The 27,765-nt window shown below is 43.2% G+C and overlaps 1 protein-coding gene across 1 annotated transcript in view; it reads right to left on the bottom strand.

Moving 5' to 3' along the window:
* Iqgap2 (IQ motif containing GTPase activating protein 2) overlaps positions 1-27,765 on the bottom strand; it is a 314,540-nt gene that overhangs the window by 15,409 nt on the left and 271,366 nt on the right. Inside the window, exons 25-33 of the mRNA XM_012517419.2 lie at positions 25,261-25,424; positions 23,163-23,387; positions 20,227-20,367; positions 19,788-19,872; positions 19,037-19,269; positions 16,889-17,021; positions 10,839-10,941; positions 10,070-10,211; positions 1,340-1,427 (exon numbers count right to left, since the gene is read on the bottom strand). Coding sequence (XP_012372873.2) covers positions 1,340-1,427; positions 10,070-10,211; positions 10,839-10,941; positions 16,889-17,021; positions 19,037-19,269; positions 19,788-19,872; positions 20,227-20,367; positions 23,163-23,387; positions 25,261-25,424 — 1,314 coding nt within the window. The remainder of the gene's footprint in view (positions 1-1,339; positions 1,428-10,069; positions 10,212-10,838; positions 10,942-16,888; positions 17,022-19,036; positions 19,270-19,787; positions 19,873-20,226; positions 20,368-23,162; positions 23,388-25,260; positions 25,425-27,765) is intronic.

Genomic DNA, 27,765 nt, shown 5'->3' with positions numbered 1-27,765 from the left:
AGTTTGGCAGGTTAGGAACAGATGACAATAGAGGCAGCAGTTAACATTATTGAACACTTAATATTTGCCAGATACCATCCTACCCATTCAACATGTTTTAACTCAGTCCTGCCTGTGAATTAGAAATTATTCCTCATCCCATTCATTCTATAGTTGAGGAAACTAAGGCACAGAAATATTTGCAAGTGTCTGGAATCACACAACAAGCAGGTATGGGGCTATACTCCATGCCAATGTCTGTGCTTTTAGTCATTTAGTTCTGATGCATTTGGGGGGAAATGAAACAATAAACACTATAAGTCTCATATTAAATTAGGATGATAGTCTACCCACATTTAATTAATTAATTAATTAAATTTTATGTATTTAGTATAGGGTCTCACTATGCAGCTCGGACTTGTAGTGATTCTCCTGTTTCACCCTCCCCAGTGCTGGGATTACAGGCTGTGGCACCATGCCCAGCCTCGGTGGCTGGCTCAATGCTCCTGGGGCAGGGCCATCAGAGCATGTGGTACTGAGATTGGACCTGGGTACCTGCACTTGCCTAGGCAGGCACTTAGACTGATGAGCTGTCTCTGCAGCCCCTACCCATGCTTAAAAAAAATCATGCATTAACAAACACCAAATAATATGAAATTAAAAATTAAAACCTGGGACAGAATGGTTTCCTCGAAACCAATTAAATTTTTAAAAATTCAGGAGAATGTCTCATTAATAAGTAACTGGATAGTTTTGTTAACTTTTGTTTAGGGAATAGCAATTCTTGGTACTAAAATCCTAATATGGGAACTAACTTATTTGAAAATGAACTGAATAATGATGTATTTTAAGAAACACTGAGAAGTTCAATGCAAGATTCTCGTGGAAATGTACCTACACCAATGTTACCTGAACTCTATACTCGCAGACATTTGCCTCTGCAGCACTGGGAGAACAGCCTTTATGTGTGAGATGCATTTCGTCCATTGGCAAATACATGAGTTAGGAATGGTTCTACATCCTAGCAACCAGAACGATCTCTTGGTTGACTCGCCCTGTATGGAAAGCTCATATGATGGCTCTTCTGAGGCTTTGAAAGACTCAGAACCGCCTTGGCACTGTAGGGCACAATTAAATTCAGCACAGCATTGGTGCTCCATTTTCTACTTCCATCCATTGATATTCCACATGGGCTTTCTACAGGTGAGCTCAGTTGGCTGCCATGACAGGCCCAACTCCTTGCTTCCACGCCGTGTCAGAAGCTGCTCCTCCCAGATGCCAGTGAACAGCTTCCATGAAGATTCACTATGGAAATCAAATGCTGTTTGTTATGTTTATTTTAGACATATGGACAAGTTACCTGCTGTTCCGTTGCTGGAGTCTCTAGGATTTCAGTCAATGTGGTCCCTGGCTGGTTTCGAATCACATCAATAATCAGCTTTTTTGTCCTTACAAAGGAAAAAAAGGAGACTTTGAGGCAGCAGTCATGACTCACAAAACTCCAGTTCTTTGAGTGAATATAGGTCCAAAAATGAAGCTTCAAAAGAAATCCCTTAAAATAAACATTCTTGCAGGACTCCACTGGTCTGCTCTACGGCTTCTGACAGTTCATGAATGTTTGATTACTAATCCAGGGCTTTGTGCGCTGGATGTTGGAGGATTAAACTGTCACTCATTGGGTGCAAGTATGTCATAACATTCCTTATCTAAGTATTTTTCTTCTTCTTAGACAGAGACAACTTTTTGATGGGCAGCAGGGGTAAGTGCTGCCAACATGGCCTGCTATCATTAAGGGCAGAGAGTGCTAATGCCACCCTTTCTTGACTTCAGTAGCATGTAAGCTGCTGAGCCTCTTAATGCATCATAAGCCTTTAGGAGCCAGAACAAACCCCATGTCTCCTGCCATGAGAGAGTTAGAGCAGCCTGGGGACAGGGGGAAGAAGAGCCCCATGGGGCCTATAGAGGCTTAGGGCAGCTAGGATGACAGGGAGCTCACAAGGCCAGGTCCTTGTCCTCAGCTGGAGGAGGACAGAGGGCTGAGGGCAAAAAGTGCTGAGCTGGAGAACCCTGTACATTGTGAAAGCCACGTGACTCAGTACTTTTTATGGCAATTGGCCACTCCCTCCTAATTAAGGATCTGGCTATGTCATGAAAGAAATTTAATGTAAAGGTCAATGGTGCCGCCTTCTCAGTCTTATATGAAGCAGGGATAGTATTCTTGGAAAGAGCCTTCCTTCCAAAACAAACAAACAGAAGTTGCCTAAACTACATGGGTCAGATCTGAAATTTCACTTCCCTGATAACCCCATTATCCTATTGAATTTCAGTTCTGTCAAAGCACAATTTCTTTCTAGCCAACTGCTGGTGGTTTTTTGCACTCACAGCATGAAAACTAGAGTTAAAAACAAAATTTGTACACCTTGAAACCTAAGGGCGACTGTTCGTGACTCTTCAAAGTTAACTCCCAGTATAAGATTTTTGGAAATAGGATAAAATCCAGTAAGCCATCTGTAAACAGAATTTTTCTCATGTCCCATTCACCACACATCTGTAGGAGCACACTGAGCCCTGGGCATCTTCCTTTCCTCCCCTTCCCAGGCCCCCGAGGGCCATTTCCTCTGGCCCCGAGACCCCGAGCCGCCGGGCTTTGCAGGCTGTCTGGGAATGTACACACAGCTCCAGACTGCAACACAGCCGAAGGTGGGGGCACAGCTAATTACAGCCCCTGGGAGAAGGCTGTGTCCCTGAAGCAGCTGTGTGCATAAATACGTACAATTACAATGTGTCTGTCCCTAGGAGTCTCTCTTCTCCAGTCACTACCAGAAATGAACTAAAAAACAAAACACCAAAGTAAAAATAAGAGCTCCCGATGATTTCAAACATGCCAACAGTGACTGCTTTTTGATACAGTGTTCCTCAAGCTACTTCTGATACACAATTCCAGGAAATTCCTAACTTATCTTCTTTAGGGAAGCTGTCTAATGACCCAGCAATGGGGTACTTATATGTGCCCTATGTGGGACAAAGAATGGCTTATTAAAGGACAAACTGGCCACTGGACTTCTACTTTATATCAGACCTGTGAAATTCATTGCTGAAGTTCTACCCCAGACATCCTCAACCAAGTAACCACCCAGACCCAGGGTGAGGAACTCGACTCTTTTTGTCTCTTGTACCTAAGGATTAAGGACACCACGGTTGCACGGATCTAAGGTCATATGGTTGCAGTCAGACAGGGCCAGGCCCTCAAGGAGACAAGATGGAAGACAACCTGGAAGAGACAGATACTCCCATATGGGCACATCCCAAGACCAAGACAAAAAGAGGTAACACAGCTACATACTTCCCTAGGGATTGATATCCTAAATAGTTATCACTTTAAAAGAGCCCAAATGAGTCACTAGCTCAACCCCCAAAAGGAAGAGACCCTGTCCTGTATTCATTCTCCCTTGCTATGTGACTCACTTCCTCATTTAGTCCTGGATTTAATCAATTTTACCTGAGCAAGGGTGCTTGTAATCTCATTGGCTGACCAAAATTTTGTCCTACCTCATGGTCACTTAAGCGAGTTCCCATGTTCTCCACCACCTTAGACCCACGTCACCACATGGTTTTACTCTATAAAAGTTCCTGGAAGAGACAACTTCCTGGGGAAACAACTGCTTGGGCCCTCTTCCTGTCCCTCTCTTGTACAGGTGCTTTCTTTCCCTCAATAAATATGTTCAGCTCATAACCTCTGTTTGTTCCTAAAATTCATTCTTCAGTTTTAGAGAATACGCATTCGTGCAGGTCAGGTTGGGAGATCATTTTCCCTGTATCATTTGGAGTTTCCCTGTATCATTTGGAGGCCACCCACCGGAGATCAGTGTTTCTCCCTGTATCAACATCTGGGTTCCTGTTACATATTAGCTATGTGGACTTGTGCACCTTAGGTAGTAATTCTGATTATTTACTATTTATTATTTATAAAATGGAAATCTCTCGAAGAAATGATAGAGGATTGATAAGAAAGATATATGTAAAGCATTACAGGATCTTGAAAGCTGCATTTCCCAAGAAGGCAGCCATCGGCCTCAGGTGGCAGCTGAGCCATAAACAATGCCTAGAGCAAACCTAGTTTGCAGGACTCACACTGAAGTTGAGGAGTTAACATGGGAAAGCAACAATATCACATGAATAATTTTTTACATTGATTATTAAAATGAAAAAACTTTTGATATATTAAGTTAAATAAAATATATTAATAGAAATAGTTCCAACTCCCAACATAGAGAAATGACACCTGTATGAAGTGATAGATGGACCAATTACCCTAATCTGGTCACCATATATTGTTTATATACATGCATTCAAATGTTACACTGTACCCTATGAATTGAACATAAATATGTACAATTACAATGTGTCAATTAAAAAAAATTCACCAAATAAAACTTCTGACTGGAAAACTGAAAAAAGTTTTTTTTTAAAAATCTGTTTCTTTTTAAAAATGAAGCTTCTAGAAAATTTGCAAAGACATGTGTGGCTCCTATTGAATTTCTTTTGGAAAGCGCAGCCCTGGAACATTCCATTCTTCTACAGGAAGCGAGCTGTCTGAGAGGCCCACTCCCTGGACATGGTTAGTCATAGGCCAGACATTAGCTCTGAGGGGACCTCAGCAAAGAACCTTCTGTCTGCTCTTATGAAGGAGACTATAAAGACCTAAGAGGTTTAATGGGTAAACACTGGTCTCTTGCTTCTTTCCTATTGCACAGAGTGGTGCGAATTCTCCTACGTCTTCAGACCCCACAAACTTGTAGAAGGGTGCTGAGACCATGTCCTCTTAACCTCTGTGTGTGTGTGTGTGTGTGTGTGTGTGTGTGTGTCTGTGTGTGGCGTTGGGGATTAAACTCCAGGCCTCACACATGCTAAGCACAAACTCTACCACTGAGCTACACCTCCAGCCCTTCTAGCACATTTCCTCTTATAACAGACTCACACGGTTTGTAGTCTGGTTCACTTTTCTGTTGCCAATGATTTTCTTAAGATGCCTGTCCCTCCCCAGCCCAGGGCAAACACAACATTCCAGAAATTTCTGGCCGTAGAAATCAACTGGGAGAGCGTCAGCCCCACGGCTTTTCAAACAAGTTGATCCAAACCAAGGATCCTGCCTGCCCTGCCTGAAGAGGTTTCTAATTCTGAATGAAGACAAGTAATACACCAGCGGCTCGGTTCACCTAATTGGGTCACACCCCGCTGTTGGATAATGAGACAGCAGTGTGTTCCTGGCCAGCGGGTGCAGTCCCTGGCCTTGGCCATGCCAGGCAGTCCTATGGGCCCCGCTCCTACACTGGGACAGCTCCGCTACGGGGCTCTTCCTTCTGTCACCCTTCCTTCTGTCACCTTCTAGTGTGCCAAGGCTGAGAAGGAATTTGCATTTATGGCACTAAGGAATTTTCTGGTTGTTCAAAATTCTAATAACATCATCACACATTTTTATCACAAACCTAAAATTTCACCTTGGCCACTGAGTGTTCCTGCCTCTGTGAACCAAAAGCAAAGAGCTCTTTGGGATGGGGTAATGGATATCCAAACTGAATCATGTGAGAGGAGAAAAATTCTTAAGAGATGACAACTTAAGCACTTGGGCAGCTAAGTATGATTAAAACCCACAAATATCACCTTTGACTTACACATGCTTTTGTGGAAAAGCAAGCTTAATGAAGGCCATAAAGGTCACATATTTGAAGATGAATCACAGGGTATAATAAGGAAAGATTTACAAAAGTATAGTCCTGTGTAATTTATACAGTGCTAATGCCTGGGGTCATGCGATTGCCACAGTCCCCTCTCTACCTCACTTCACTTCCTGTTCCTTTCCTCCTTCCCCACTTATAGCAGAGAACACAGATGACTGGTGACTTGCTGGGACTTTGTTAACAAGTGACAGATGCAGGCTGTAATGTGGTCACTCTGGGACTCCACCACCAGGCTCTTAAAATACAACGCTGCTTGGGGAAATGGCAACAACCAAGCCAAGAATCTGTATTCTACAAATGTGTAACAAAGAAGAAGAGAATACAGTGCTTCCTCCTGGTCTATCATGTGCCCTGTGTGTCCCTCCAATCTGTTAGTCACTCCCTCTTGGCATCACGCAATCTTCATTATGTGCTTGTTATGGTTTGTGTCTAGGTGTCCCCCCAAAGCCTCATGCAGTCTTGGGGGGGCTTCTAGAGTTTGTGATTGATTACTGTGGGTGTAGATGCTGCACCTGCCCTGGGGCAGGTAGTTTGCATTACAGTGTAAGGTGGGAAGAGAAGCTAGCTGCTTGAGCTGCTGCTACCCCTCCCTTGCGCTCTTGCTCTTAGCCGCCACCATGAAAGGTTGCCCTCTTCCCTGTGCGGCTCTGCCTTGGAGCCAGCTGAATTTGGACTGAAACCTCCAGTAACTGTGAGCTAAATAAACCTTTCCTTCCTTCATTTTGAGTATCGAGTATTTGTTCCAGCAATGAGTAAAAAGTAACTAAGACAGTGCTCTAGGTGAGACGGCAAATGTGGTGAGCAGGCTCTGGAAGGCCTCGCACCCGTGGGCTTCAGTATCTGCTCCACTTCGCTCTGTGTCACCCAGGAAGAGTGGTGACACAGCTACATCTGTTTTGAGCCCACTCTCCTCCTCTGCAAGTTGCTGAGGATATTCGCTATCCTCATGGGTTACTGGATCATATGGTGCATCGTATATACTTTACACAGGCACATGTGCTCTTCATTTTCTCTCCATATGTAACTGTATGCACACACCAAATGAGAATTACAGTAAATATCTTTGTTCTATCTGTGGGTTGTCTTTTATTTCCTTGTAATACCCTCTTACAAAAATTTTTTTAAACTGTACAAGAGTAAAAGGATAATCCACAAAAGGGGCAAAAATATTTGCAAATCATGTATCTGATAAGGGCCAAGTAGCTAGACTATACAAGGAATCTTTCAACTTAGGAACAAAACCAATTCAATTTAAAGATGGGGGAAGGATTTGAACAGACATCTCTACAAAAAAGTTATACAAGAGTTCAATCAACACATGAACAGATAGCCAGCACCACTAATAATCTGAGAGGTCCAAGTCAAAATCACAACCAACACTACTCCATACTCACTGGGATGGCTATTATTTTTAAAAGTAAAAGAAAAACAGTATTATTGAGTATGGCGAAGGTGGACCTGCCAACCTTGATGGGAGGAATGGCAATGGTTTAGCTTCTGTAGAAAAGGTTCGATGGTTCATTCAAAGGTTGAACACAGAATTGCCATGTAACCCAGCAACACCAGTCCCAGATATACACCCAAAGAGTTGAAAACATCTGTTCAGACCACAACTTGTAAATGGATGTATTTTGGGACCCAAATGTTGAGTGAAATAAGTCAGACACAGAAGGTACAATATGGTTTCTCTTACATGACAAACCCAAAGTACAGATAATTTAAAAAGCAAAATAAAAGATGATAGAAAGCAGGAAGGTAGACCTTTTGCAGATGGGAAGGGATTCTAGAGATAGAGAGAGGGAGAAAGAGAGAGAGAGAGAGGAGGAGGAGCAAAAGGGAATAAGGACTAAGATAAAATATGTGTATTATCAACTCATTAAACAGTACAAACATACTCAAGAAAACTTGTACACAAGAGTATGCAGCATCATTATTTCCACTTAAGAGTGGAAGGAACCCAATGTTCATCATGTGAAGAACAAAACAGGGCAAAACATACAATGAAATATCATCCACTCACGAAAAGGAACAAAGTACTGATTCAGACTACAATCTGGAGGTAGAAAACACTGTTGATTAAAAGAAGCCAGAGGCAGAAAGGTCACACACTGTACACAGTGGTGCCTCAGTTCAGGAACTTAATCCTTTCCAAGATTCTAGTCTAGAACTTACTCTCTGATTCTGGTGGCAACCGTGGGACAAGTTCTGCGAGCTGAATTGAGGAAAGAATTAAGTCAGTGAGCCACGGCACTACTGGCATTCCATGGATAGGAAATGTCTGGAATACTGAAGTTCCAGAGACAGAAAGTGGACTTGGGGTCAGCAGCGGCTGGGGAGCGAACGCCCTTGGATGCCGAAGGCATCCTCTGTGCCCCTGAAAGAGATCAGGAAACCCGACACTGATGTTGTCCACCTCAATAAAAACAACCCCACTGGCTGGCTCTACAGAGAACAGCGAGGCGTAGACAACGACTTTTGTGCAGTGTTTCCTTCCCACTCTGCTAGGGCTTCACAAGGGAGGCAGGACGCCGCTCCAGGTTCCTGGGCTGAGGTGCATCCCTTCCTAACATCCCTTCTTGGCCTGATTTTTTGGTTTTGTTTGATTAAATGTGAATTTTAAGAGTTTTCAGAGCCATGGAGACACTTGTCTGAAATTAGTACAAATGGATGTGACCGTCAGATGGTTTAATACTTCAGTTTACCAAGCTGTGCTACCCATGCACAAATGCAGGCAATTGAACTTCCTGCTTCTAGAAAATGGCCTTCAAGTTCCAGACAAAATGAATTATGAGAAAATTTCATCCCATTAGAGAGTATGAGGTCATGGGATAATTGATCTAGTTGCATCTGCATGGCAGAACAACCCCGTCTGCATTTCCAGTCACCTTAATAACTGTCACTTGGGCAGAGGCGGCCAGGGAGCAGAGTTCAGTTTCCTGTCTTTTCTCCAAGCCCTTCTCTGAGCATCTGCGAGGCTGAGGATGTGCCACTGTACTGCGGCTGTGCCTGTGACCGGACAGTGAAGCTGCTCTGGCTGGTCCTCTGCTGCGTGCTCAGGATCAGAGGTTCTAGAGCATCTGCCACTTGAAAAAGGGTGCAACAGGCGACCCGAGGACAACACACACAAGAAGCGGACCACACAAACTAGCACGTCCGGGCAGATCTCTGGAGGCTGTGTATCTGGAAAACAGATACACAGATACTCCAGGGCTGCCTGAAGCACGTCAGGACACAGAGGTCACCACCAGTGAGAAATGGTTGCAGACTCAGGGCAGGACGCATGCAAGAGGGCATGAAATGCTGAGTACGGATTTATCTCCGCTCCTCATCACTTCCCTCCCCTGGTCTCCATCTTTCTCCCCATAACTGTTTGAATGTGTGCTCAGGCATCGATCCTTTAGGCAAGCTCTCAGAATCTACACTGTTTATTTTTATTTTTATTTTTTGCAGAACTGGGGATTGAACTCAGGCCCTTGCACTTGCCAGGGAAGCACTTATTCCACTGAGCCATCTCCCTGGCCTAGAATCTACACTGTTTAGAGAGCATGTGTTCTTGATTTATGGTGTTTGAGAATCTTGCTGCTGTTTTTTCTCTGGGCATGAACAACTGATGTGCATACACAAGAAGCCTCCACAGGACACGCTGTAGTGGTTGAAAGTGTGGACAGTTCATCTAAGATCTAGAGGCAGACATTAGCTTACAAATAAAGTCAGAGCTGGTGACCATTTTTAGGACTAGTTTAATAGGAAAGGAGGCCAACAACTCAGGTGGTATCAAATCTTATTGTGTATGTGCCTTTTCATGTCATTATTTTATAATAGAAATATAATTTGATTAAAGAGTGTTTCCTTGGGCTGGGGAGATAGCTCAGCAGTCTAAGCACCTGCTTGGCAAGCACAAGGACCTGAGTTTGATCCCCAGTACTGCATGATGTGCTGGCCCCACAACTGGGCATGGTGGCACACACCTGTAATCCCAGCACTGGGGAGGCTGAGACAGGAGGATCACTATGAGTCTGAGCTGTGTAGTAAGACCCTGTATCAAATTTTTAAAAAAGAACTGTTTCTTTCAACCACCTTGAAACAAATACTTCCCTGAGTTGATCATTTCATTTATTTCTTAAAGGAATCAAATCACTTCAAGGAAAACCAGAAGCCAAGACAGACTAATCCAATGCTCAGTTCCCTCCTGAGTAAGAAAGTCTATTACCCTCAGTCTGATGTCTAAGTGATAAACACGATGCATGGCAGTATTCACCGGCCTCTGTGTGATGTTTCTGGGGTCGAGGCTCACTGTGTGCGTGTGTCAGCACGTGTGGCTGGGGACATGCGCCTGCAGGCTCACAACTTACTTTATCATGAGGCTTCGGCCATCAATAGCGTCACCATCTTCTATGTCATATTTGCTTGTCAAGTAAAGGGAAATCTCTGTTTTTGAGAGCTGGTTTAGTGTGTTCTCCTTGTTAGGGTCATTGGGGTCCACAGCTCCTTCACCTGTGGGATGAGAGAGACAGTTATCACCTAGCTTGCTGCCCGTGGTATGGGGGCAGCACGATCCACGCCCTAGGGGGGTCTACCCACTGCTATAGCCCAGGTGGGCTTTTCAGCATTTGACTGTAACATTCCAATAACATGGGATACATATGTAAAATATGAACAAATAACAAAAAGAGAAAGAACAACTATGAAAGAGTTTTTAGGAAACATAGAAAGGAATTCGTCACTTTTTAATAAATTTGGTTACTTCAGTTTTTTTTTTTTTTTTTTTTTTTGTGAGACAGATTGATTGATAAATACTTTTTGGAGCTTACCTTCATGGATATAAAATTGCTTTTTAGTCCAGGAGACTATTATTTACAAAATTGTGTGTGTGTGTGTGTGTGTGTGTGTGTGTGTGTGTGTTGGGAATAAAACCTAGTTCCTTGCACACGGTTATAGGTGGTCTTTCACTGAGCCAATTCAAAATTACAGAATTCCTGGTGTAAGGTAGACAAAAGGTGGGTATTGGGAGGTATCTTCCTTTAAAGAAGCTCAAATATTAAATTTCAGAACAACTTAGGGAGTAGAACTAAACAGTTAAGCAAATGAGCAAAGTCCAGGCGCAGAAGGCACCGCGCTTACCAAGAAAGGACTCCACGCTGGGTGCCGCTCCCAGCAGCTGCAGCAGCTCGTTGAGGGAGTCATTCTTCTCCGAGGCGATGGCGTCCTGGTGCTCCAGCAGGAGCTTCAGAGAGCCACACATGGGAGACAAGTCAGGTCCCTGCCACCACCTTTATGTTTTCCCATGCCCATATTGCATAGTTGCCTCCCAGCATCATTTAAATATTAACCACAGACCTGATACGAAAACTGTGGGCTGCAGAGGTATGGGATTAACCTGACTGCAAGACCCGCCAGGGGCAGCCTTCTGCTCCCTGTACTCCCTACTACCTGTGACCAAAATGAGGCAAAGGTATCTCAGCAAACACTGGCAAGACTGGATCCTGGCAAGGGCCTTTTCATATCACTTCAGGGAGCGATTATGCAGAAATCAAAGATTATACTGTATTATTACCAGTAAAATCATCACTAGTAGCTATTTCAGTCCTCTAGCAATGAAGGTCCTCCCTGGTAAGGATGGCAGAGACACTCCTACGGTTTCTTGGCCTGAGCCCCAGACTGACGGGTGGCTCCACCTTTTCATGATCCCCAAAGCTCCTGGGGTATCTTGCCAGGTCTTAGAGCAGCAGCCTTGGAGGTGAAATCCATGACAGACAACACATCTGTCTTCACTGGCATTTCTTTCTTTTTTAAAAAAATTCCTTGTTCATTTTAATGAGAAAAAATAGCAATGAAACAGTTTCAAAACAGGTTAGTAGGACAGTTACGATAATTAATACATTGCATATTGTCTTTGTAGTAGTTATTCAGAGGACAAGATGCAGACATAATATCTAAACAATATCAGTACAAACCTTCCTTCTCATTGAACTAATAGAAGGTAGCTGCATATCTATCCTAACTATTTTGTATATACATATATATGTATATGTATATATATACATATATATGTATATATATATATATATATGTATATTTTGCTTTTCTCATTAAATGGAAAAAGTATTTCCAAACACTGGTATCCCTGCTTACAGGAGAGAGAATTTTAGTTGTTTTAAGCAACTGCGGCAAAAAGTGAATCACAATGATAAAGTTAGTCCCTTTTCCATTTTTAGTCTTTCTTCTGCAGCTTTGCTGAGGAATATTTCATACTATCAAATCCACTCCTTTTTAAAAATTTTTAATTAATTAATTAATTGTGTGTGTGTGTGTGTGTGTGTGTGTGTGTGTGTGGTCAGCTCAGCCCACCAGGGGGCGGGGCTGGCTGGCATGTGGTGCTGGGGATTGAACCGCGGTCCCTGTACTTTGCTTAGCTTAAGCTTGTTCTAAGTAGGTGCTTTAGACCACTGAGCCATCTCACCAGCCCATCCACTCACTTCTGACACAGGGTTTAGTGTACTCTCACAGTGGTGCAGCCATCACCACCATCTCACTTCAGAGCTCTCTCATTACCAGGAACCCGGCACTCATTCACTGGCATTCCTGCTACTCCTCCCACCTCGCCTCTGGACACCACTCAGCTAAGTTTGGCTTCTATGAACATAGAACTGTTCTAGGACTTCACGTTAGTGGAATCACACAGTATTTGCCTTTCTGTGACTGGCTTAGTCTATTTAGTGTAATGTCCTTAAAGGCTCTTCTGTGTTGTAGCATGTATCAGAGTTTCTTTCCTTTTTATAGTTGAGTAATACTCCACTGCATGGACATACCATATTTTATTCCTTCACCTGTGGATGGACCCTTGGCTATCATGAATCATGCTGTGATGAACATGGGTATACAAGTATCTCATCAACTTTGTTTTTAATTATTTTGGCTGAACATCTAGAAGTGGAGTTGCTGGATCATGTAGTAATTCTGTGCTTCAGAATTACTGATGAGGGACTGTCACACTTTCCATGGCTGTTATACCATTTTACATTCTCACCAACAGCCTACAAAGGCTCTGTTGTCTTCATACCCAGCCAACACCACTTCTGTTCTTGATAGGAGTCATCTAATGGGTAGGAGATGGTATCTCACTATGGCTGTGGTCTAGAGTTCCCTAATCATTAGAGATGCTGAACTTTTTTTTTTTAATGGAGATTGAGTCCAGAGACTTCACACTACATCCTTAGCTCTTTTAAATAATTTTATTTTGAGACAGGGTCTGGCTAAATTATTTTTTGTTTTCCCAAATTTATTGACAACATTACAGCATAGCAATAGGCTTCAAACAGCTCTACGTAGCGCTATGAAATTCATCCCAATGGTAGGCTGTGTGACCTGCAGGTTGGAGAGGTTGCTGGAAATCCAAAAGCTTCAGCATTTCCTTAGTGGCAGGGTCTACTTGAGTGATTTCCTGATTCGAGGCCGAGACCTCAGGGCCATAATTATCTCTCCTTTCTCTCTCCTCTTCTGCTATAGCTTGACAGAATACCCTGTGCAGGGCCCCACTGAATCCTGTTCCTCAGACACGTGACATAGCTGCCGTCTTGCTGTGGAGCGCCCTGGTGGGGATGATGGGGATCTCTTTGCACGTGCGCTTGTTGGTGCGGACGTCATTTTCCAAGCACGTGCAGTACTTCTCAATGATAACCTGGGCTGCCTTCTTCACTGTCTTGGTACGGACGTGGCCCATGTTGGCAGGTTCCCGGGAAAGAGGAACTAGCAGTCTGGCTAATTTAAATTGTGCAGGATGGGATTGAATCTTGATTTTCTTGCCTCAGTTCCTCAGAGTGCTGAGATTACAGGAAGGTGCCATCAATGCTTGGCTTGACGGTCAACATTTTTTTTTCTTGTATTTTAGGGAAGGGTCTACAGGGTGTTCCGGGTCTCACTACCAGATCAGACTCGTAGTCATCTGCCTGTTTACAGCCTCCCAAGAGCTGGGATTACAGGTGCGCGCTACCACTCCTAGTCACAATTGCAGTTTCAGCGCGTCCCAGGGATGGAGCTGGCACGGCACACCCCGGGATCGAACCCCCGGCCCTCGTGCCTGCCTGCAGGTGCTTGAATCCACTGAGCTATTTGGCTAGCCCTTGTTTAACATTTTTTAATGTGCTTGCTGACCAGTTGTATATGAGATGTCTACTGAAGCCCTGGTCTTATTTTTTAAATCCGGTTTTGGTGTTATTCTTGAGCTTTAGATCTTTATATATTCCAGATTAACCCTTTACTACATATATGACTGGTAAAAATTTTTCTGTTTTTCATTTGGCTTATTCTGCACTTTGATTCATACGTCTCTCTTTAAAAACTGGATTATTAATCTTTTTTTATCACTGAGTTGCAGGACTCGATTCTAGATACAAGTCCCTTATCAGATATATTATTTGGTGTTATTTTTTTCTTAGCCTTTTGGTTGTTTTATCTCTTGCTCTCTATTATTATTATTATTATTATTATTATTATTAATTTATTTTTTCCTGAGATAGGTCTGGCTATATAGTCCAGGCTGGCCTTGATCTCCTGGCCATCCTCCTGCATTCAGAGTGCTGGGATCGCAGGTGTGCGCCACCACTCACATCATCCTCTCAATTTCCTGACAGCACTATTTGTAACACAAACTGTTAGGTTTTGATGAAACTCAGTTTACTTTTTTCTTTTGCGGCTTGTATCCTTGGTGTCAAATCTAAGAGACTACTGCTTTCTCCAAGACCACAGAGATTTACTGTGATTCATTCTGTGTTCATTTCTCTTCTGAACACGGTGGGAGGAAGGGGTCTGACTCCATTCTTTGGCATGTGGATTTCGAGTCATCCCAGCGCTCTTTGTGAAGGACCATCCTAGTTGAGTGTCTTGGGCCCTTGTGAAAGGAAATTGACCATCCATGCAAGGATTCACTTCTAGACTCTCCGTCCTTCTAATCTGTCTTTATACCAATCAGGCTGAGTTGGTTACTGCCTTTCCACTCTCTTTTAATCTTGAAGAATTATGAAGGACAGTCTGTTGGTTTAATACTAAATTTTTGTAACACTTGGTAATTGGCTTTGAATTGTTTCTGCTGCACTGGAGATGAACCCAGGGCTTCATCCAGCTAGGCAAGGGTTTTAGCATGAGCTGTGCCACCAGCCTCTAAAGGCATCTTTAACATACAGAGAGCTGCTCAGAGGCTCAATCTCAAACAAAGGAGTGACTGTGTCCAACCACTCTGAGCACATCATACTTTCTTTTAATTTCTATTTATGGCAGGGCTTGCTAGTTTTTTCTGATAGTAGAAGTACATTACTTTAAAGCAAAGAAATATGCATAGTTTTTTAAAAGGTGAATTAAATTAAAGGAAGACATTAAATAACAAAGGTAATATAAAGACATGGAGAAATTCGGAAGGATGGTATGGATGGCATTTTGGGGTAACTAAGTTAAAGAAAAGATGGCTGATCTGGCTGCTATCTCTGAAGAGGGATGGTTTCAGGGACCAGCCTCTCCCTTTTATTTTGTTAAGTATGCAACTTAAAACATTTCCTGAAAAATGTCTCTGAGCCTGGCTGCTGAAGTTCTGCACATCCCTCAGAGAGCGCAGAGCCGCAGGCTTGGCAGTTCTGCTGTGGCCGCCTCCACACGTAGACAGGAAATAGGACAGCCTCTCTCTCAGACCCGCACATGGAGGAAATCAGAGGTCCCACACGCCCCGTCTCCCAGGATTGCACTGTTTTCAATTCTTGTCAATACAAGGGACAGATGGTTTCTTATGAAAGACTACTAGTCTAAATGAATCCAGGAGCATTTTTGCTCTGCTCTCCATGAGACAGCATCCCTCCCTCTGAAACAGAGCTCCCCATTAAAAACAGACAAAGAGGAGACTGGGTGTGGAGGCATTCATCTATAATCCCAGCATTTGGGAGGCTGAAAACAGGAGGATCACTACAAGTCCAATATGTATAGCGAGACCCTGTACTAAATACACTTAAAAAAGAAAGAAAGAAAAACAAAGGGGACACTGCTCTCATACAAGTAAGTCTGTTTACTCATGAGAGAAATATTTTCCTCAAAGGTGCATGGCCAGGCACTTTTCTTTGTGACCTGGGTGCTTCTACATAGTGAACAGAAGGGTAGTTCACTTTACCGATGCTTATGCAGAACTTGTTGCAAATTTCAGAGCAGTTCCCTGTTCCAACCTTGTGAGAGAGAAAACAAAACCAGACCCAATCCTTCCTCCAAGCTCACACCAGAAGTTTGGTTGGAAGACCTCGTGATAAAGACTGACCTGCCAAGTGGCCCCTGCAAGTGGCCCTGTTCCCAGAGGGCGGAGCCCAACTTCTGGGAAGGCTCTGTTTTTTATGCTTCTTCTGCCTCTCAGTGTAACTCAAGGGAGGGTGAATCCTCAGTGGGAGCATCTACTGCTTCCACGTGCACCAGAATCTCCCACGTTGTGTTAGAGTGCACAGTGAGATTTCAAAGGTCTGGAGTCCTTTTCTAATGCACCACCAGGACCCTGCCTTAGCTAGCAAGGTCTATTCTTGAAAAGGTTACCTTAAGAAAGAACCTAGCTCCAACTGGACTTATGAACAAAAGTCCCAATTTGTCTTAAAAACAAAGACCCTTAATGACTGAAAAACCACTGAATCCCTTCTTATTCTTGTCCAGTGCCACCATGGAGTGCCAGCAGCTTACCGTGGCGACATCTGCGTGAAGCCAGACAGAGACTGACGCTGCAGACTGAATCTGTCCACTTCTAGGAAACAGAGGTTTCCAGAAGAATGGCAGTAGCTCTGTGGCTGAGGCTACCACTGGCCAGGGGTTTCTTGTCTTCCTTGAGTGGCCTGTTTTTACCTTTCTCTAGGTTCAAACACTATACTGCTTCTTGGCCTTTGGGCAAAGATCAGGTAGAGAAGCCCAGGGCTTGGTCCTGTTGGAGGCTGTTAGAAGTGGGCGTTGCAAATGGATCGTGTCAACAGTAAATGTTCTTGCTCAGGAGATGGACTTCTACTAATATTTAGGAGCCAGAGGATAAATAATGAAGGGTGTTTCGAGGTTAGAAATGTGAGTATTCCCATACGTAGACTGCAAGGCCTGTAGAGACCACATAACTTGAAGTGAACCGATGCCTGAACCCTGGCCCATTGCTAAGACCCCCTGACCCCACTTACTGAATGTGTATTGATGATTTCTTCAATGGAAATATAAATGACTGGCTTGCTGACTGTCACCAAGTCTGTGTATTTGTCCATATTAAACTTCTCTTCTGGCTCAGGCACATTGCATGCTTCTTTGAAATACTTCCTAAGAGAGGAGGGGAAATTCAAGTTAGAGTTGAATTTGGGAGTTAGAAAGGGTCATCGAAATAGGAAATTCAAAGGAGCTGGCACACATCTATAATCCCAGCTACCTAAGAGGCTGAAGCAAAAGGATTCAAAGTTGGAGGCCAATTTAGGTTGTGCCACTTAGTGAGACACTGTCGCCAATCTACCTATCAATCAGGTCAAGAAATGTAGTTTAGTGGTAAAGGACTTGCCTAGCAGGCATAAGTCCACGGGTTTGATTCCCAGGACTAAAACAAACAAACAAACAAACAAACAAACAAACAAACAAACTTTGATGGCAAGCACTTTGTTCTCCATCCCAACCCCTCGGGGGCTTGTTAGGGCTTCTTTCCCTGACTTTAGGTGTTGGAGACCGTGCTTGAATTCTGATGGTGGAGCCAGCTTTTAAAACAGCACTGCAGCATGAAGGGCCTAAGGCCTTTCCTATGACTCCATGTGATCAAACCATGGGCAGATCATCTTAGTTATCATTTCCCAAACAGCCCCTGAAAGGTAAATGAAAGAGTATCTATACCGTGGTACCTGAGTTCATGAACTTAATTCATCCCATGATTCTAGTCTCAAAGTGAAAATGATGAGAGCTGAATCAAATTTCCTCATAAGGTCGACGCTGAACCTAACCACCGACACATACGCACACATATAGGACTTTATAATGCATACTGAGCATGGACTCAGCCACTGTACAACACCCACACCACAAGCCTAAAGCCTCTTGATCTGAGAGATATACTTTATTCCACACAGCTGCAAGCATTTCATCTGTAATCACTCTCAGCATCTCTCCTAAACACACCCAAGCTGACACTGAAGGAGTGATCTTTCCCTCCCAGCCCTGGGCTGAGGGGGCAGAGCTGGCCAGCAGCTGCACTGGAGGGGTATCCTCAGCTTGTCCTGGGCCACTCAGGTTATGCTTCTTCATGGGAACCAATGAATGTAAAGGATATACATGAGAAAAAGGATAAATTTGAGAAGTGGCAAGGGAAGCTTTCGGTTTTGTTTGTCTTTAAATGAAGGGGATCTGGGAACACAGATAGTTGACAGGAATCATTCCAGAAAAAAGGAAGGAAAAGGGTCTTCTATCAGCAGCTAAAGATTTCAAGGGATACAGGTAACAAACATGGCTTTTCAATTAGTGAAAGCTGAATTAGTGGCTTGAGACATGAGCACTTGCTGCAGCAAGAGGATTGGGTAACTGTCTTACAAAGGCCTGTGTCCTGCCTTGGGAGGTCATAAACTCATGGCCCTTGTTGGTAAGCTCCTCACCCACAGAAAACGAAAAAAGGAAAAATCAGTGGCCAAGCATGGGCTGAAACAGGGCAAATTTGTGTTACACTTCCACAATCTACTGTAAACCAGAAAACCACCAAAGACCAAGACAGAACCACAGGACAAATGGACCTAACTCACATCAGTTAGCCATTGGAATGATCAGAGTTGTGATCTGTAACACAAACCGGCAGGATGGTGAAGCCCTACATGTCCAATTAAGAAAGCCTTGGGAACAGGACAGTACACACACACGCACAGTCTCCACAAACAGAAACGCTGGGTTTTTCCCAACCTTTCCAACTTCATTTCCTACTGTTGTTTGTTGTTACAGATAAGGAAAATTCTTCCTCAAGGGAAAATAATCTTGTAAAAAGCTACTCTATTCTTAGGTTCAACAAAGCAGAAATCTGCTAACTTGACAGTGTTTTGCTAAGCACTGTGAACGTGAAGCAAACCAGGGTGGGAGCCACACAGAGGAAGGGCTCCGTGTAGCAGGCAGCTCAGGGCTGGGAGCACCAGGCATGGGCAGCTCCTGACCTGTTCTCTGTCTTGTCTCTTCCCCCAGTGGCAAACAGTAGCAGAAATGCTGTGGCCATTTGGGATCCCTGTCCCCCACCTACAATGTGAGCTCCAGGGACAGAACACACGTTACTCTTGAGCCACTTTCTTCCTTGTTATGAACAGGTTACTGGCTCTCCTCACCTGAATTCCTGATAAGTTTCTGATAAATAATTGTTCATAGATGAGAGATGCTCGTTTTCTCCTTCGAAAAGCTTGTTGGAAGCTGCATGCTGAAGAACCTTGGCCACTGACCCCAAGTTTCTCCTCTGGTCGGGATTGATCTGTCCTCCGGCTGTCATGTCAATGATATCAAATCCGTCAGGGGCTACAATGGCTGGGTTCATGTACCGATAGTACAGGAGGTTTCCAACAATCTGTGGTGATGCAGAAAACAAAGACTATTTTAAAAAGAGAAACTATAAGGGTTTAGATTTCTCTTTCTCAAAAATCTATTTATATTTCCCAAGAGAAAGTAGAGCATTTGCTCATTTGACTCCTCAAAAAGTATTAAGTAAAGGCAGTGAATATAATCACCCACTAAAATACTTAACAAAATTATTTTTGATGAAAAGTATGCACATTGCCTTCCAAGTACTCCAATATAAAGAAGTGCAATTAGTGTCTAAGATTTCTAAATTAAACTCACCATTGGCCCGGGGAGAAGGCTCAGTGGAATAAGCACTTCCCTGGCAAGCGCAAGGGCCTGAGTTCAATTCCTGGTTCTGCCAATTAAACTCACCATAATCAATAATCTTGATAGTCATTAGAAACAGAAGGCTTGAGTCTTATAATTATAGTCATACCTGGGGCAAATTTTTACAAAATGGTATATTTGTAATTTTGGTTCATACCCCCAAAGAAAAGCTATGGTGAGATCACCCTTGAAATCTACCTTCAAGAGCTCATCTTCTGTTGCATCTGGGAATTTCTCATGGATGGAATTCTTCAGTACTTTGGCTATAAACCTCAATCCGTAACTACATGTAAAACAGATGACAAAAGAAAATAATGGAAAAAAGCTAAGTGAGGAAGAAACACGCAGCAATTGTTCCAGTCACTAATCAGCACTTTTCCTAAAAATTCAACATAAAATGAGATGGTAATGGAATCACAGGACTGCCACTGGTGATAATGCAGTATACGCAGCTGGGACCAAGGCACTGCTCCTTCTTCAGAGAGCAGCTATGAATCTGAAAGGTTACATGTAAACTAGCTTTTAAAATAGTAAACACAATAGGAGGGAGAACTGTCTTCACACTAGGGCTTATCTTGCATTAGTTTTCCAAGAACTTTTGGCAAAGGATGTCAGAGCTGCTACAAGTCCAACTTACGGCAGCAGATCGAGGGAGGAGATGATAGAATTCAGAACCTTGTCAGTGACCCTTCGCAGGTTTTCAATGGACGCATCCAGCTTATTTCTCACTTCCGGATAGGTCAGGGCTTGCTCTGTGGTCACATCATAGGGTAGCTTGCTGAAAGTACAACAAGGGTTCTGAGTGGACTTGGGGCCTATGTAGGGGTCTTCATGCATGCCACACTGGCTCTACATCAAGCTGGTGAACTGGTGGTCACCCACTGGCTCCACTGGCAGGTCTAATACAAATCCACGTAACTCATTTTATTTTTTCTTTGTGGTGTTGGGAATCAAGCCCAAAACGTCACACATGCTAGGCGAGTGCTCTATTATAGCCTCTCTTTTCATCAAAGCAATATATCTATTATAGAAGAATGGCACATAATAAAAACAATTTTTATACCTCAGAATGTATGGGCCTTTCATGTTCATGGGTATAATGATATATATCACATAGCTCTGATGTATGTGTACATATACATGGCCAGTATTTTATTTTATTTTTTCATGGCCAATATTTTATTAATTTTATTGAGAAACAAATAGCAATGAGACAGTTTCGAAACGGAGTAATACATTGCAATTGTAATACATTGTTGTCTTCATAGTGGTTATTCATAGTACAAGATGCAGACATGATATCTTCTCTAAACACTATCAGTTCAAAACTTTCTTCTCATTGAGAATGGTAGTTTTTTTTTTTTTTTTTTTTCCCAGAACCAGGGATTGAACTCAGACCCTTGCGCTTGTCAGGGAAGTGCTTATTCCACTGAGCCATCTCCCCAGCCTGAAATTTTCTTCTCCTTGAACTAAGAGAAAGTAGCTGTATATCTATGCTATTTTGTATATACATATACAAAATGGTCCCTCATTTGTATCCCTTTTTTTGTTTAATTTTGTCAGGGATGGTTATTCCATTGCCATTTAAATACTGTAGGTGTGTGAATTCAGCAAAATATTCCAATATAGTCCAGTAGTGGGTTATCATGGCCAATATTTTATAAAGAGAAAATGAAATGTCTGTATCTAACTACAGTTGAAAAAAAATGTATGTAGGTTTTTGAGACAAGGTTTCACTATGTAGTTTCTTGAACTCACTATGTAGCCCAGGCTGGCATCAAATTTGTGGCATTCCTCCTGCCTGTGCTTCCCACGTGCTGGGATTACAGGCATGCACTACCACGCCTGGCTCATGACCGTATTTTCTGTACTAGTGATTACATATCTATACTGCTATTACAAACAGCTACTTATTCTGTGTTATAAAAAATTTAATAAATCCTCCAATGCTAAATATTTTGGCTTTTTCTAACTTTACACTATTATAAATAGGGCTGTAATGAGCACCTTCATACAAAGTTTGATCAAAATGTACCGTGAGTGTTTAAATAGAGCTATTACAGTAAAAAACAACTGTCATTAACCCCTCTCAGAATACTACATGGACGTCCTCTCTCATGGGCGTGTAAGGCATGATGTCCCTAAGGTGTGAGGAATGCTGCTAGTCGCTGCCATCCAGTGGGTAAGGCAGACTCAGAAAAATGCTACAGGGTGGCACATGTCTGTAATCCTAGCACTTGGGAGTCCTACGTAGGAGAATTACTGCAAGTTCAAGGCCAGTTGGAACTACATAGCAAGACTGTCTCAAAAACCCAAAATAAAAATAACACCAAAACACTGTGTCCTCCTCCACCAGACTCACCAGATCTGGCACCATGGGACTGCTGCCTCTCCCCCTAAATTAAAACGACCACGCAAGGTAAATGCTTTGTATTAATTATAAGGCAGCCACGACAATACAACTAAAAATATGAAAGAAGACTTCTAGGACTTTTTTAGGTAGTGGCAAGATTGATGAGGTGAGTGTGTCAGAAAGGGAGATTAATGGCAATATGTCTTTTAATGTAATCGAGGAAAATAAAGTATGTTCATTGTATTTTTCAATCATGCCGCATAATTCTCTGTGCAGAACATTTTTTTTTTTTTTTTTTTTTTTGCCACTTTGAGGTAGGGTCTTGCTATGAAGTTCAGGCTGACCTTGAGCTCACTTTGTAGCTTAGGCTGGTCTCAAACTCGCAACAATCCTCCTGCCTCAGCCTCTCGAATGCTGTGATTACAGGCCTGTGCCACCATGCCCGGCTGCACAGATCTTGTTTTTTTTTTTGTATTTAGCACAGGATCTACAGGGTCTACAGGGTCTCACTACACAGATCAGACTCTTAGTGATCCTCCTGTTTTCAGCCTCCCAAGTGCTGGGATTACAGGTGTGCCCCACCATGCCCAGTATCAATCACCAACACAGCACACCCCAGGGGCAGGGTTGGCATGGCATGTGGAGCTGGGAATCGAACCCCGATCTCTGCGTCTGCCTAAGCAGGTGCTTTAATCCACTGAGCTATCTGGCTGGCCCATGTGAAGATCTTGAGTATTTCACAAAACTCTTTTAAGAAAACAGAAGGCTGGACTTGATGACTTCCACAAGGCACTACCTACGAGAAGCCCTCCCACCGCGACTGTTTTTCCTTATACATGGAACTTATTCACCAACTCAAAAAGTAGTTTCACCAGAAGAAAAAAGTGTATATTACCTCCAGGTCTATGCGTAGAAATACACACGGAAGAAAGAAGGAAGGAAATTACAGAAGCTGTACCTCTTGGGATCAGCTGGTTTTGCTATTTGCAAACATCATTTAGTGCCAAGATGACAAAAGGTCTAAGAAAAGTGGTTTGTGTGAGTTTGTAAAATGAAGACCAATTTTGGATTTATAATGACTCTTTGGATCTTTTGGCTTAGATTTTCTTTTTTTCTTTTTTCTTTTTTTTTTTAAATGGAATAAGGTTGGCTTAGATTTTAAAGGTTTATAGCTGCGTGCACGTGCAGATGACTACAGAACAGCACCCTGCCATTGGTACCTGGCCTCTCCGGTCTGTGTTTCTAGTTGGTTCACCCAAGCCTTGTACACCTCGACGGGGCTGGTGTTGATGATGAGGGACTTGTCATCGATGATCTCTTTGACCACTGGAGCCAGGAGTTGGCGCAGGGTGTTCTGTCCCCGGGCTCCTCTGTTGAAGCTTACGACCATCTTGATGACAGTGGGGTTACCAGTAACAATGTCCTGTACCTGGTCCACCTTCGACCTAAAGAAAGCCCCGGCCAGAATAAGATGGTTCACTTCTGTGGACAGTTTTATACAATGTCTATTCTCTCTGGCAGGCAAGAGCTTTGTGGAGTGATTCTTCTCAAGGAAGATTAACATTGGTACAATTTGAAAAGCAACTGTTTAGAAGATGTGTGTTTATCTGGGCAAGTTAAGGATCTAAAAATAAAGGTCCTGGTCCCCGCTTCAATCTAAAAGGCAGATAGGAGTTGAAAGTGGACCAAGACTAGCAACACTGCGTGATGCTGTGCAAGTAGGGTCCCCTTCTATTTACCAGATTTTAAAAATAACTCTTGTTTGTATGAGCTGTTCCTACATCTTCAGATCCCACTTCAGTCCATCATCAGGCAGCTTCCTGGCCATGACTCACAGCCATGAGCTCATCCATGACTTCTTTCCTCTCTGCTTTTCCCTCCACCCCCTGGTAGCCCCACCCACTCCTGAAGCTTCCTCCCCAGCCCCCGTGTCCTTTCCCTTTAGGGTCTGACTGCCCTTCTCTGGTTCTTATCTTACCCAGTCATTCCTGTCCATTTGCTTTGCTGGTTCCTTTTCCCAATTTAAAATTCTGTTCTCTAACCCTTTATGATTAAGTATATGTGCTTCAGGGGCAGGTACGATGAAACTAGAGGTCCTACACTACCCACGCTCTGCCCTCAGACTCCACTTGTTACTCACATGCCTGCAGCCACCATTTCTTTGGGATCTGTCCTCTGATTTCAATGTCTAACTCCTACCTCCTCTCTGGGGCCAGTCTGGACTTTCTGATGTTCTCCACCTATAGCTCAAACCCAGTATGCTAAAGATCCAGACTGTGTCTTTTTTCTTCTGATGCCCCCATGTCTCTAAACTGTGTAAATTGAATCCAGTCCATACACAACAGGTAGATCCATCTTCTCAGCCAGTATGATCATGTCAACTTCCTGATCAGAAGCCCTTCTTGCACCCTGGAAAGTAAGCAGTGCCTTAGCAGCTGCCTATCTGTCCCTCCGGCATCACCTCCTGGTGCTCGCCAAGTCACACACTGCCCAGACTCATCTATGTTTTTTCTTGTACCTGTGCCCATCTGTCCTAACACTAGTGGGACTTATTTCCCTCTTTGATCTAGTCTAACAAAAATTGTAACAATTCCCCAGAGTTTAAGGGTGAAGTGGCTCCTTTTCCACAGAATGGTTTTCAGTCAATATAGATGGATCATTTCTTTCCATCTGTCCAAATGTATCACATCCTACACCTATTCATTCAGACCAGCCACGTTTCTCTGAGGGTGCTGCTACTTCTCATGCGTCTGACCTCTTCTGGCTTACAGACTTGGATGCAGGGCTGGCTGGCTGGTCCCTGTGCTTTGGAGACCCCTACGAACTGGCACAGCTTAAAGTTCAAGAAGGTAGGAAGGCAATTAAGGTCTCATACAATATTTTGGGGGCTCTATTTATTCCAGTTACTTACACATATTTTTCACATTAAGAAAATAAAATTAGCAAAAGCAGCTACAGTTCTCATAAGAAGGGAAGCCCATTTAGAAGAGAACACAACTACAACTTCATGTCACACAGATGATAAATTTTCTCATTGATTTTGAGTAAGCTTTTGGTTTCCAGTTTTTGTGAACATGCAGAATTACTGAAAGTTAGGGATCACTGGTAAGAGAAAACTGTACCTAAATAAAGCTCTCAGCTTGTAAAAATTCAACCATCCATGCAGATTCCATTTCAATCTCAAGAACTTTGATATATTTAATATGCATGGATAACATATCACAGTAATTTAAAAATTACTTTAGTAACTCCAAGAAAATGTCCACTAAGAAAAGAACCTGTGCTTTGGTACTTTTACATACATATTTGTATACGTACTTTATTTCTTCCTCCAGAGCAGTTTTGAAAAGCTTGAGGAGCAGGTATTCTTCCCGCTGGTTAGAGGCATAATTGTACAGTGTAAAAATAACTGTGTCCATAAATTTAGTTGACTTGTTCTGAGGCATCTGGAAGATCAGCTTGGCCAAGTATAAAGGGTTGGTCTAAATGGAAAGAGGAAAGAAGGAAGCAAAACCACCCCCAAAGCTATCAGTTAATGTATTATTGAAGCAGTATCTGGTGCCCTGCTCTTCAGGGACTAAATGTTATTAAAGGCAAATAGAGAAGTACCTGTCCCACAATATAACTTTAAAGCTAATAATGAATACTGTAATATAGGAAGCTGTACTAGAAAGTTATGACTGGACTTAAATGTTACACAGCATATATTTTCTGTATAATATGGTGCATATACTCTGCACAGTAAACCATTCGGAGCCGCATATTACAATTCTTTTTTGTACAGATGAAGAAGACAGTAGAGTGAGCCCACGGAATCTGGTATCCAACGGGGCTGCTAAGGACAGGCTGGGGCCCCAGATCCAGAGACTAGCCTGGAAGGACTGATGGATGATTAAAGGAAGCAGATCACATTTCCGGAGACTAGAAGGAGAATGCCGGGGCTGTGCCTTGTGGAGATAGTGAGAGCTCCAGGCGCTTCCACAGGCAGCAAGGGGAAGAGAGAGGGCATATGGAGGAGGAGGGGCTGAGGGGCAAGAGTCTGTGGGGAGCTCCCCCCCCCCACCGCGGACACTGCTGGCAACAAGCACAACAGCAAGAGAAAAACAAGTATTCAAAAGATTGAGCCAAAGATTGAGCCTAAGGCCCACGGCTCCACTGAGGGTGGGGAGATTGACAGCAGAAGCATTATTTAGGAAGCAGACAGTTCACACAGAAATCGAAGGCTCCTCCTCCTCCTCCTCCTCCTCCTCCTCCTCCTCCTCCTGAGGAAAGGAACTGTTTAATTCACATGCTGGAGAGCTAGTGTTCATCCAATGCACTCTAGCAGTTTCCAGATGATCCAGTTTCCTTTACTATATTTAGGGTTATTTTTGAGTTTGGAATGACTGCTTGGACTTTTATGAAGCAGAAATTTGGGATAACTTTTTGACAATACCGTAACAATTCTAACTTTAAGTCAGCGGATGGAAATTGTGAGAAAGGAAACTCACTCTAGGGCTCAAGAAAGAGGATTGTCATTGTCTTTAGGTGATTCCCAAACTCTCGAGTCATCCTGAAGCGACAAACCCAAAGCCACACCTTTACTAGCCAGCCTGCTGCTTTGCTTAGGAACCCTCACTAAAGTGTAATCTAGGAATCTGGGCTTTTAGCTTTTCTGTGATTTTGTTCATTGATCTTAGGCTAATGAAGGCCCCCCCCCAAGAGAAGAAATGATAATGAAAAATACAAGAAACATCACTTGATACAACTCAATGGCCTGGCCATGGAACTTTTAAATTTCAGACTGTCTGCAAAATAAAACTCAGTCAAACTGTTTGAAATATATTCCTGTACTTGCTACATTCTCTTAATGAACCTCTTAACAGGATAAACAGTACAACTCTTAGGCCACTGACTAGAGTTTAACATTTCACACGACAAATTCTGTCATGTTAAGAAAAAAACAAACCTGAAAGAACTTACCTAAGTTTGAGATTTCATGAATGTAAAATACTGGTAAATGTCTATGATTAAACTTCCAACTGGTGGTTGACTAAATCATGCCTGCTAAACAATTAGGCTAACAGTTTTCCCTGCCAACCATGGTCCCCCTTGGTTTCCCAAGGAGGTGGCTGCTGTAAAGCCCAGGATTCCAGACAATTATTAATGTTTTCTCCTCTTGTGCTGCCACACAGTGGTTATGGGAGGCATCTACATTTATTAAAAGATGTGCTTTATTCCAAGTAGAGAATTCTTAAACTCGAAATAGTACCTGGGATTGTCACAACTTTTGTTTATGGTTTGTGCGATGTGACCTACACATGAATGGCAGTGACATTCTCAAGCAAAGATTCAGGCATCTCTAGGCCTCAAGGGATTCAACAGTTCCCCACAGAGGAGGCTGGACAGGAGGCTTGTTTCTCTCTGTCTCGCCTTACCGCCTACTCATCTCCTCCGTGACTGTGTGCGCTAGTGGGGTGGCGAGGTCAGTCAGTGGTGAAGCAAAACAAGAGCTGGTCTACCAATAGCCAACCATAACCAATTCCACTTGTCAGTTCTCACCACCACTCTGGATGCAATAAAGAATTAGAATTCATTTATTTTATTTTTTTATGTATCTGGCACAGGGTCTCATTATGCAGCTTGGACTCGTAGTGATCCTCCTGTCTCAGCCTCCTCAGCAGTGGGATTACAGGCGTGCACCACCATGCTCAATCTCAGTGGCAGGCTCAGCACGCCCAGGGTGGGGACAGCGTGGCATGTGGTGCTGGGGATTGAACCCCAGTCTCTGCACTTGCCTAAGCAGGCACTTAGTCTGCTGAGCGATCTTGCTGGCCCTTTAGA

This window comes from Octodon degus, unplaced genomic scaffold (genome assembly GCF_000260255.1).
Source record: "Octodon degus isolate 3935 unplaced genomic scaffold, OctDeg1.0 scaffold00177, whole genome shotgun sequence".
NCBI lineage: Eukaryota > Metazoa > Chordata > Mammalia > Rodentia > Octodontidae > Octodon > Octodon degus.
The sequence above is the reverse complement of the archived record's forward strand: the minus strand, read 5'-3'. Positions and strand labels throughout refer to the sequence as shown.